The 11,133-nt window shown below is 31.4% G+C and overlaps 2 protein-coding genes and 1 long non-coding RNA gene across 3 annotated transcripts; 2 read left to right on the top strand and 1 right to left on the bottom strand.

Moving 5' to 3' along the window:
• The first annotated feature begins 3,260 nt into the window (after positions 1-3,260).
• LOC129285648 (uncharacterized) lies at positions 3,261-5,832 on the top strand. The gene is made up of 4 exons (XM_054921412.1): positions 3,261-3,333; positions 4,323-4,571; positions 5,255-5,412; positions 5,737-5,832. Exons 1-4 carry the CDS (start codon positions 3,261-3,263, stop codon positions 5,830-5,832), a joined length of 576 nt encoding a protein of 191 aa, XP_054777387.1.
• Positions 5,833-5,990: 158 nt separating this feature from the next.
• LOC129285647 (uncharacterized) lies at positions 5,991-7,480 on the top strand. The gene is made up of 5 exons (XM_054921411.1): positions 5,991-6,079; positions 6,166-6,329; positions 6,945-6,991; positions 7,108-7,155; positions 7,265-7,480. The coding sequence occupies exons 1-5, from the start codon at positions 5,991-5,993 to the stop codon at positions 7,478-7,480; spliced, it is 564 nt and encodes a 187-aa protein (XP_054777386.1).
• A 1,692-nt stretch (positions 7,481-9,172) lies between these two features.
• On the bottom strand, positions 9,173-10,695 carry LOC129287097 (uncharacterized). Its single transcript, XR_008587594.1, has 2 exons — positions 10,552-10,695; positions 9,173-9,483 (listed from the first exon to the last, which is right to left on the bottom strand). It is a non-coding gene; the product is annotated as an uncharacterized LOC129287097 (long non-coding RNA).
• Between the last annotated feature and the right edge of the window lie 438 nt (positions 10,696-11,133).

Raw genomic sequence — 11,133 nt, 5'->3', positions numbered from 1 at the left:
GCACTTTTTCTTATTTTAGGTTACTAGATACTGTTAGAAATATTTTTTGGTCTTTAATATAAGGCAATTGATAAGGTATTAATTATATTTTTTAATATAACTTCTATTTAAACTCATTAATTATGAGAAAGTAAAATTTTGATCAATTTTCAATTCAATGGGAGTAAAATTAGAAGTTTGTTATATTTTTAGATAAAATTAATAACTTAACCATCTTGTCTTCATTTCAATGAGATAGTTGGAGTTGTCTTAAAAATTATAATAGGGACTGAGGGAGTATGTTATTTTCCCAATTATGATACTTTGAATAAGTTAAATATTATATTTATCACATTCAATGATACGTTTGAAAAGGTGTGAAAACTTTTGAAAAAATCAACATTTTAATGAAATTTTTTTATAAACATAAATTACTTGACAATGACTTATTCACTCTATATAAAAATATAATACATTTTTTATGAGGTAAGATGTTAAAAAATATAATAAATTTTGGGCCTTTCAGAATACAATTAATGAAGTTTTTTTTTTCAAAAATACCTTTTTTAGGGGGTACTGTAATTAATGGTTTTCTTAATTAAGATGTCTTATTAATTAAAAGTAAATATGAAAAAAGTGTGTAATTTTAAAGACAACTGACTAACTTTAAATTTAAGTTTATAAGTAATCATTTCCAAATTTCATATAATCAAGGATTTTTTTAGTACTAAAATTTCAATGTCAATTAACTTATTTGAATGTTGTATTATTATCGATTCTTTATTGTAAAATTCTTGTCAATTATAAAAGAAAATTTAAAAAACTTTGAAAAATCATTTCTAAGTTTTTTTTTTCAAAAAATGTATGATTAATGATTTTTCTTTATTGTAAGGTAAACATTGGCGACTTGAAGTTAGAAACAAGATTAAACCTGTGAGGTCTCACTTGTTAAAAAAGCTTGAGATTAAACCCCTTTTATTGCCTTTGTGTGTGTGTGTGTGTGTGTGTGTGTGGGGCAAATGTCCGCAGACTTTTCCAGTGAATAGTATGGTACATAATCTTCATTGAATAATAAGGATAATTAAACTTTGGGCCCGTCATTTTTAAGATTATCAATTTAGTTTTTAAATTGAATTTTTATCAATTAAGTGTCTAAAATTTTATGATGATAATACCAATAATCTTTTTGGAGTTATTTCCTTTTTGAATTCCATAAGAATAACTAGTTGTGTGTATATATAGTTATAAAATTTTAAAGACTTAATTAAAAAAATTAAATTTCAAGGATCAAATTAATAAGCAAACATAAAGTTGAGGGACCAAAAGTTTCATTATTTGTTAATAATATATTTTTTATATGGCTACCTAACTGTGTCAGATTTTTGAGCATTGTTGGATCTAATTGAGGATAACTTTTTCAAAAGCATTTTCTGCATTTACGTAAAATCAAGCTAGAGGTATTGTACTTAAACGGTCATATATATATATATATATATATATATAGCTCATTCTACTAGAACTAACACATATTGGTTTGTAAATAGTATTCTAACATACTTCCTCCCTTCAAAAATATCATGCATTTTTAGGTAAGGTATTAAAAAAACATCAAGCATTTTGGATCTTTCATGGTACAATTGATGAGGTTTTTCTAAAAAATACTGTTAATTTGGGTGTAATTAATAAGTTTTTTAATTAAAACTTCCCATTAAGTAAGGAAAATATGGAAAGAGCATGTATACTTCTTGCTATCTGACTTGAGGGATTGAAAATTTTATTATTCATGAATAATATTTTTTTATATAGTTATTTAACTATCATATTCAAATGTTGTCGTGTTTAATTGAAGATAACTCTTCCAAAAACCTGTTCTACCTTTACACAGAAATTGAACTTAAAACCTCATACTTAAACAATTATACATAATCCCTTCCACTAGGATGACTCATGCATGTTGGTTCGTGAATAATATTACTAACACACTCCCTCTATTCAAAAAATATTATGCATTTTTCTTAGGCAAGATGATAAAAAATACAAGATATTTTAGGTCTTTCAAAGTATAAGTAATGAGTTTTTTTTTAAATGCCTTTAATTATAAATGTAATTAATAAGATTTCGAATGTGGAAGGAACATATAAGTTTATGGGAAATTATATGTAAGTCCCATGGAGCAGATTTATTCACAAATAAGTCTTGCAAAATTTAAAAATTACAGTTAAGTCTCAAATGTAATTTGAAATTAGGTTGTGAAGACAATAATATCCATGTAAAACATACATTACTTTATCAATAATTTATAATTATAACTTAAACTTTTTACAACTGTAATTTCATATATCTAATAGTTAAACTGATGAAATAGTTAAAAATTATTTACTGATATAATGTATATATGTTTGAGGCATTATTATCCTTTTACTCCAATTTAAATTATACTCAAATCTTAAGAGACTTAGTTGTGGTGTCTGAATTTTACAAGACTTATTTATAAACAAGTCAACTCCATGAAATTTATATGTAATTTTTCCTAATTTTAAAGATTATTAACTACTTCCTTCATCTCTATATATAAGATGTTCTTAACCGAATCACACAAAAATTTAGTTATCTAATTAAAAGCATAGCAAAATTAAATTTTTCCCCTAATTATTATAAATAAAAAATGAATTTTTTTCAAAGTAAATTAATAAGAGTACTTATCTTTTTCTCTTTCAATTTAATAATGATATAATGGTTCATTTATTAAAAAATATGCAAACAACATTTTATATTTAGGAACAAGAAGATGTTCAAGAAAACCTCTTATATATTGGAACAAAGAAAGTAATTCATTAGGTGTGTAATTTGATTAAAAATACCTTATAATATTAAAGTAAAAGAATATATTTATTTACTCCACAAACAAATCCAATCAAACTTGGTAGTCATTAATATTCATAAATACCTTTAATTCATGCATATCCATTATTTTCCGGTAGTCTTTAATTCCATTCACCATTTTAATTTGGAATCTGCCTTAGGAGAGCTGTTGTAATAATAATCATTAAATATTAAGCAGACGACAAATATCATTCACGCCATTCCTCAAGCAAACCATCTTTATTCTCTGCTCTTTTTTTTTTTTTGCCCTTTTTCATTTTGGAAACAAATAGACGTTATGCACTCATAACTATATACATATATATATCATTGCACTGTCTTCCTCCCCTCTCACACTACAAATTTTCTCACCTCTCTCTCTCTCTAGCTTTCTCTGTGATCTGTGGCACAGACTGAAGATGGCGAACCTGACGAGCAGCTCGCAGCTTTGCATCAGAATAGTTCTTGCGTTCCTGCAGTTCCTTTCAACTGGTTCGTGTGCAAATCATTCTGATGCTTTTCTGCAGAAATATATGTATCCAATTGCTTGCTTGTTGGGTTATTATTATTAATTTTATTGATTCAGAAGCTGAGTTTTCAAAAACCTAGCTGGGTTGAGAATATGTGAACGTCCACATTGGATTGGGTTTCCTCCTGGTCAGTCTCCTTCTTGCACTCGCATGGACAGGTGGGTTTGAAAAAAACACAAAACTAAAAGAAGAAGAAGAAGAGAGACAAGGAAAAACCTGTCGATGTGAGTGCAGAAAGAAGGAGGCATCGGGGGAGACGAACCAGGCCATCCACATTTATTAGAGAGTGAGGCTCAAACTTTTCAAGCTGTTATCTTGCATGTTGTGATATGTGATATAAGGTTCATCTATTGAGATTTACCCCTCAATATTATGCTTAATTTATGTACCAAAAAAAATTAGGGCAAAAGCTTTTAGGAGCATCTTGCTGTCCAGGAGGCTGACCTCTAGTGGGTCAAAATTTTCTAAAGTTCACTCTTTAAAATTTCTTGATGAATTTAATTAAGCGTATTTGAGTTGTTGAATAAATCAAGTGGCAGTAGATGCATTTGATTTGTGCCACTTGATTTATTCAACAGCTAAATACGTGAAATGAAGGAGAAAATTAGAAGTATTTGGAGCAAAATATTACAATATTGAAAATTTGAAATCATTCAAAGAATGTTGTTTCATTAGAAAATTTGCGGGAGTGAATTTTAGAGGATTTTGATCCATTATAGCCAATAGTGAGCAAACCTGGGAACTCTAATCTCCACCAAAAAAAAAAAAAAGGAAAAAAGAATACAGCCGTCAATCCCTCGAACATACATATTCTCAACCCAAATATTCTAGTCTTCAAGTTTAATTTACATTTTTGTTAGTTCCTGCTTGTTGCTTTATATAAATAATAATTTATTATTACCTGTTTAAATTTTTGGTTGAAGTTTAATTTACACTCTGAATAATGGGCAGTTCAAAGTGCGAACAAAGAAGAGAAAGAGCGCATTAAAAGTGTGGCGAAAAATCTGAGATTGATTTTCAAGATAAATGAAGAAAAGGTGGAAGATGATGAGAAAATAAGCAAACCTGGGATTCTTGTAACTTTATTTAGAACTCCTCAAGACGATACTGATCAAGAACTTGAGGAATCTGATGATGAACCTTCTTGTAGCTCCACTACTGCACCTACCGCTAAACGCACTAGTTCATCTTCTTCTAAAGGTATATAACAGAGAAAACCCCATTTTGCTTCCTTTTTCTTACTTCTCTTACTCTAAAACTAAACCAGATCATCAGGAAAAAAAAATGCAGCTTGGTCTCATATTAACCGGAAGACGCTTGGATTCATCGATCAGTATAAATGCATGCGTTGATTATTGCTTTGACCATCACTTCTTTCGATCTAAGCATGAAATATATCTGCGTGCGTTCTTGACTAGTCTTGATCTAGCTTACACTTTTTATAGTTTTAAAATGACAAATTGGAGGGAAAATCGCTTTCCTTTTCTATAGAAGGAATTTAAGCATATAAAAGTCCCATTAAATTGCAAAATCACTGTGAAGTTCTATGCTGTTTATTAAAGTTGTCCATTATTATCGTTGGATAGTTGTTAAATTATTGTTATTTAATTGTCAACTGAAAATACATACATTAACAACTATCAAGCGTTGATTGGAAACTTCATTGCGAATTGATAATTAACTTAATTAAGTAAATTATATGACATCGGATTTCAGAGTAATTTTGTGATTTTATAAAATATAAGAGTGATTTTCCCATACATACACTCCTTAGAGTATTATAAGTACATATATCCGTTATTGAAAATAGTGATGAGCTATTCAATAATAATATTATTGCGTGAATTTGATTTATAGTTAGTGTTTGGATTGATGTCTGGCAGGAAGTGCCGTGGCCGCATGTCGGAACATGGTGAGCTTCCAGAAGGAATTCAAACAGATAGTGCTCAAATATGGAGGTCTCGACTCTCTGCTTGGTCATGCCAACCCCAAAAAGAGAATCAATGCTATTATCGGCAAAATTTTCAACCAAGCTCTTGGGGTATGTGTATATTTATATCACTTTAATATTATTTGTGTGTGTTCATTTATTTATGCTGTCAATCACAGCTTCTTCAATTCTTCCTTCTTTTTTTTTAAGTGTTTGTATATAAATCTATTTGCATGAGCTATGGTGTCCAGGTCTTTGACTTTGACCCGGAGCAATCCGGTGGGTATCTTAGATTATAGGTATGCCTCCCTGGGAGAATTTAATGGTTATTTAGGGCTCGAGACCTCTGATTAAGAGGATAAACTCTTGCTAGTTGATCCAAGTTCTCAAGTTTATGTATATACGTAGACACACTGATTCTTAAACCCTTGACAGGTGATTAGCCAAGAAGGGCATTCCAGATCACTTAACATGAAGGACGTCGCTGAGGCCCTGAAAAAACTGGGTACGAAATCTGATTCACATTTTTGAAGTTACGAATGATATCATCTTATTGTCTTTAGAGATATTGTTATCTGGTAATCCAGTCAACGGTAAACTAAACGAAACATGGATGATAGACATATACACATGTACGACGTGGGAATAATCAATTCAAAGAACTTGACAATTGCGCAGGAAATAGGGCCATGGAATCTACTTGTTATGCCAAAGCTGCTGAATTCTATAGCTGTGCCATTGCAATTACCCTCGACAACGCTGTCTACTATTGCAATAGGTATATATACAGTTAATTAATCCTAGATTATTATTAATCTCAATCAATATTGGGCTTAATTAATATAATTGTTCTTCATTGTACAGAGGGGCTGCATTGATCAAGATTAAGAGGTTTCATGAAGCTGTTGGTGACTGTTGTAAAGCTATCAGCCTTAACTCTAACTACACCAAAGCTTACTATCGCTTAGGTTTAGCCTACTCTGAACAAGGAAAATACTTTGATGCTATCTGGGATGGTTTCTTAAAAGGTACGTATATTAATAATTCTTGATCTTAATAATTACACTTGCACACACACACACACATATATATATAGCTAAACCAAATCTTTTGAATTTTACGACAGAATCTGAAGCTAGAAATTAATTAAGTATATATGATACATGTTTTAAATTGAATGATGAGACGGGTCCGGATTTGGTGAGCGTTTTAAACCCTCTCATTCAGTAAGTGTTCCTTGTGTTATTACAGAGATTGTTTTGATCCAATCAAACGGTTGTAAAAAATGTAGAGCTCTACCTTTTTGTGGTGCCCAATGCCTTAATCTAATAGTTCATGCGGCGGTAGTGAAATGGTTGAAATGTATGCATCTTCACAATAAAACCATTCTATAAATTCACCGTTTCACTTATTTGTAGTCAAGTATAAATTTTCAAATGTTGATGAAATCTTATTGTATAGTAGCGTGGACACTCACTAGGTGAGAGAGGATTTGAGACGCTCATAAAATCCAAATCTCTGATGAGACAGCTTCAAACATGAGAAATAATTAATGCATTAAACCTTATAATATATATGTATATTCTTGTGCATTGATCTCTTGCGTACTTGTAATCTGACTCTTGATCTTTTGTTTTGTCTAGTTTTGCAGCTAGATCCCAGAAACAAAGCTGCCTTGACCCAACTTGAGGTGCCCATATGTGTGTGTGTGTGTGTGTGTGTATAATTGATATTAATATTCCAAAAGTTTATTAATTATATTTCAACTGTAAATTAATTTCTCATCATCTTTTTCATAAATTATAGCTAGCAGAAGGAAAATTGAGTGATCAACTTTCTTGGCTGGACGATCAGGTAATAATAACAACCACGTATAGTAATTAAACTTTGTTTTTTTTATCAATATGAACAATATTACACTACAGTACTACTGTTTTGTGGAACATGAATGACGATGGATCAGCTTGAAAAGCTGAGGAAAAGTGGAATGATTACTCGATGCCGGAAAGTGGAAATCAAGGAAGGAACAGCACTGGTGTACAAAGGGAAAGCAGAAGATGGTGATTCTGATAAATTTGAGTTGGTTGAAGAAGACGACGTAGATGCTTCCAACATTGAAGAGACCATGAGTATTTCAGAATTCATCAACCTCTTTTCTCGTGCCAACATAGCTCCATAGCTAGCTAGCTAAGTGATGAAACAATAAGTGAGCCTTTAATTTGCCTGTGTACATATCCTGCTTCTTTTAGCAAGATGAAACCCTAGTGGATGGTTTATGTTATTGCTGTAAAGAATGATTTTGATGAGCTCACTTTCTTTCTAGAGTCTGCAAACTTCTTTGTCATCTTCAAAAGTAAGAAATTACTTTTTTCGTGCCGTGAAATCTAAACTCTTCTTTCAGCTGCTTCTTCATCTGTTATATATATGCGCTTAGCTTACTTGAGCTGGAGAGATCAGATGATGAGTATGGGAGTTATAGAAAGAAAGAAACATTGAGATAATATTGTTGTTTTATGAGTCTCTCTCTCATCTAAAGGCTTGTAGTATAGTATCTCATTTAACAAAGTTATATGTCCTTGTTTTATCATTATCATTGGTTATAGATCTTATCGCTAGCTATATGAAGGAGCTTCGAAAATATACAGTATAAGGCAATTTAAAAGCACTATATATGTATGTAGAGGCCTTTCTTGCTTCTGTTTCTGCTAGAAGTCAACTCGAAAGCGTTCTGTAAATATTTTATGAACATACGAAACTTTCTGAATATCGTTTCGCGCTTCGCCTATCCTCGACTAATAGGCACATGACATCTCTCCCTATAATTTTCAGACCATTTTCGTTTTATCTAAGAGGTTTTATTTTTATAAATATATATGAACACCCTAATATCACAGGACCCATAAACCAAATTGAAAACAAAGAAAGAAATTCGAATAGTTTTATGATTTTAGGCTCCATATAATGTTTCTTTTCATAAATAGTATTTATTTTATTTAAAAAATGTATAAAATTTTTATCAAGATATATTTTGTCTCATTTTTGGACATTTTTTCATTTACTTTTATATTATTTTTTACGTAACAAATGGACTCTTAAATTTCTATCTCGTTTTACAATTTTTTATATTATTTTTTGTGTGACTTGAATTGAACTAGTTTTTTTTTTTTAATGAATTGAGCCAGTTCGTTTTATTCGATGATATTAATGTAATGTTGACTATTATTATTGAAGTTGTCTTAATGGTTAAACTTATAGAAGAAAAGGTATTTTATTCCATTACCTATCATTAGCATGTTAAACAAGGGGACTGAATATAAGATTGTCATTAAACAAAACAAGGAGCATGTATATGAATGTCAGCTAACTTCAAAATTCTCTTTTATAATCTTACTCTCAATCGATCCTATATTTAAAGAAAATTTTTGACATTTCTCAACAGTTTGTGCAAGTTATCAATTTGATTTCTAAAATATAATATTTATTAATCAAATTCTTTTAAAATCTCATAATCAAATATAAAATTTTAAGGACTTATTAATGAATATTAAATTTCAAAGGTCAGATAAATTTAAGGAATAAAAAAATTGTTATCCTAAATTTTTCCATTTACTTTCTTTATCCAGCTTTCAAACACCACGATATCAAAGTTAAACTATGAAAAAAGTACATACCAAATATAGCAGAAAATACGGATTATTATGAAGTTGAAATACAACTCTTCTTTTTGTAAATGTAAATGTTTTATGAACAACTATAAAAATCAAACTGTTAAGAATTTACATCAAATATAATAGTACGACAAAAACAGTACTTTGTAAAAAATAAAAATAGAATTCACGATTTAAAAGATATTTGATTGGTCTGAAAAATGAAAGGAAGAAAGGAGCTACTTTTGCATATATTTATAACTTGGACTCAAGCATTGTTCTGAGTTCTATCACTCTACAACAGAGTAAGCCGCAAACATGCGCAAACAGGTCCGTATATAATTGCTGCAAGATTAAGAAAAACAACTGTACAGATCAGGAACTAACTACAGTACATGTTACTTTATACAACTGTTCTGTGATATAGTAGCGGCCTTTCTTCGGGGGCCTCCCTGTTATAGCTCTCACCATGAGTTTTCTTCGTGGGCCTTGTTATAAGGACGTAAAGTCCTCCATGTTTTACGCAGACTTTTGGCTTCATGAAGACCATAGCAACCGCATCAGATTAATTAAGATCATGCAAATCAGTACTTGAAATAAAATGCAAGAGAAAGAAACTCGAAATTGTCCACTTATTACGCTTTCAAGAGGGTTAGCTAAGTTAGTAAATGGGAATGATGTCTCTCTCCTTATCAATTTACATTTGATTTCTCCTAAGAGCACTCGAATCCCAAATGCTCGTCCTTGAGATGGCTTAAAAAACAGGCGAAGCTGTTGTTAAAGCCTATGGATGTTAGGGTTGATCTAGTTGGTAAGGATTTGGCTCATCACAAATAAGGTCATGAGTTCAAATCTTGTTGCCGAAATGAGAATCTTATTAATAAGCGATCTGTTTATGGAAGAATGCCCGGGTCTTAATGAACTTTTGAACCCAACTCATTTAAACTTTTTATTATGGAAAAAAAAAAAGCCTTGGACGCTCTTGGCTAGGATAAAGGGGGGTCACTAATGCTACAGCACAGGCGATCAATATCAAGCAGTAGAAAGAAGTTATGATATTTACAATACTTTGCAGTTCGTATATGCTAACAAATTTGCAACTCAAGGTTGTATGACATAAATTAAATGACTTTAAAGCTTGAATCATGTGACATCTCACAAGCTATGATTAATGGTAAAAGGGCAAATCAATAACAGGAAAACGAATGGAACATGGGCATAGCTACCTATGAAATACATTGGATACTGTATCTCAGAGAAAAGTATCCAAAAAAAAAAACCACAAATTGTTATGAAATCCCAAAAGAAGAAAAACAATACTCATATCTAGCTGCCTTGTTAAAAGATTTACGTATTAATGGTACTACTTTTTTTTTTTTTCATGCTACATATGCATTCCAATTTCCAGCAGACACGTTAGAAGATTTTATGAAAGGAACCTGTCATGGCACCTGAGGTTGGTGCCAGTGCATTCTCCTTCTTGAGTTTTTTATCCCCCCCTCCCCTTTCAAAACAACGATTCAATTTGAGGCCATGTTTCAGGAAAAAAAAATCAAATTCCTAAATTAGCAAATCCATTAAGATGATGCATGCATTGAAATACCTCTTGACATCAACGTTCCTCTTTGCAAGCATGACTGTCGATAAGACCGGAACCATGAATGAAAGCAGACAAGTGCTTGATTGTGTGGCCGCTCACAGTATGAAAAGTCAATTTGAAAGTCACTCTATCAGTAGCCTCTCCGACCCTAGCCTAGCTAAAAGATAAAATCCTGCAATGATCAAATGATTCTAAGCATGATTGGATTTTAAAACGAAGTGGAATGGATGTGCAAGTGAGTGTAACCCGGACCTGCCGCCCAGAGCCAGTATGCTGAATGCGTGTACTTTGGAGGCACCAAGAGCAATGAGAGCAATGGCAATACATGCACAAATGGACCAGACCATAAAGGCGAAGGTCTTGATATAACCTACATTAAGAAAAGAGGTTGAGGATAATCCTCGCGCATGTTCAAGTGCTTGGAGATGCAATTCTTCACCTTAAAAGGGAATCATTTAAAGGACTTATTGCAACATTAAATTACTAGTTTAACTTGGAATTGTTCAAACTTCAAACCACTACTTGATTTCATAACTCAATGAATGTTCTGCATCTCTTTGACAACTAAATCTACTTGTTGCCGAA

Source organism: Prosopis cineraria, unplaced genomic scaffold (genome assembly GCF_029017545.1).
Source record: "Prosopis cineraria cultivar Desert tree isolate PC_DT_omini unplaced genomic scaffold, ASM2901754v1 PC11, whole genome shotgun sequence".
NCBI classification, from domain to species: domain Eukaryota; kingdom Viridiplantae; phylum Streptophyta; class Magnoliopsida; order Fabales; family Fabaceae; genus Prosopis; species Prosopis cineraria.
The sequence above is the reverse complement of the archived record's forward strand: the minus strand, read 5'-3'. Positions and strand labels throughout refer to the sequence as shown.

Excerpts from the sequence above, each read along its gene's own strand:
- LOC129285648 (XM_054921412.1), top strand. The coding sequence starts at position 3,261 with ATGGCGAACCTGACGAGCAGCTCGCAGCTTTGCATCAGAATAGTTCTT. Across the intron at positions 3,334-4,322 it reads CCTGCAGTTCCTTTCAACTG|TTCAAAGTGCGAACAAAGAA; the intron begins GTTCGTGTGCAA and ends AATAATGGGCAG. Across the intron at positions 4,572-5,254 it reads TAGTTCATCTTCTTCTAAAG|GAAGTGCCGTGGCCGCATGT; the intron begins GTATATAACAGA and ends GATGTCTGGCAG.
- LOC129285647 (XM_054921411.1), top strand. The coding sequence starts at position 5,991 with ATGGAATCTACTTGTTATGCCAAAGCTGCTGAATTCTATAGCTGTGCC. Across the intron at positions 6,080-6,165 it reads GCTGTCTACTATTGCAATAG|AGGGGCTGCATTGATCAAGA; the intron begins GTATATATACAG and ends TTCATTGTACAG. Across the intron at positions 6,330-6,944 it reads CTGGGATGGTTTCTTAAAAG|TTTTGCAGCTAGATCCCAGA; the intron begins GTACGTATATTA and ends TGTTTTGTCTAG.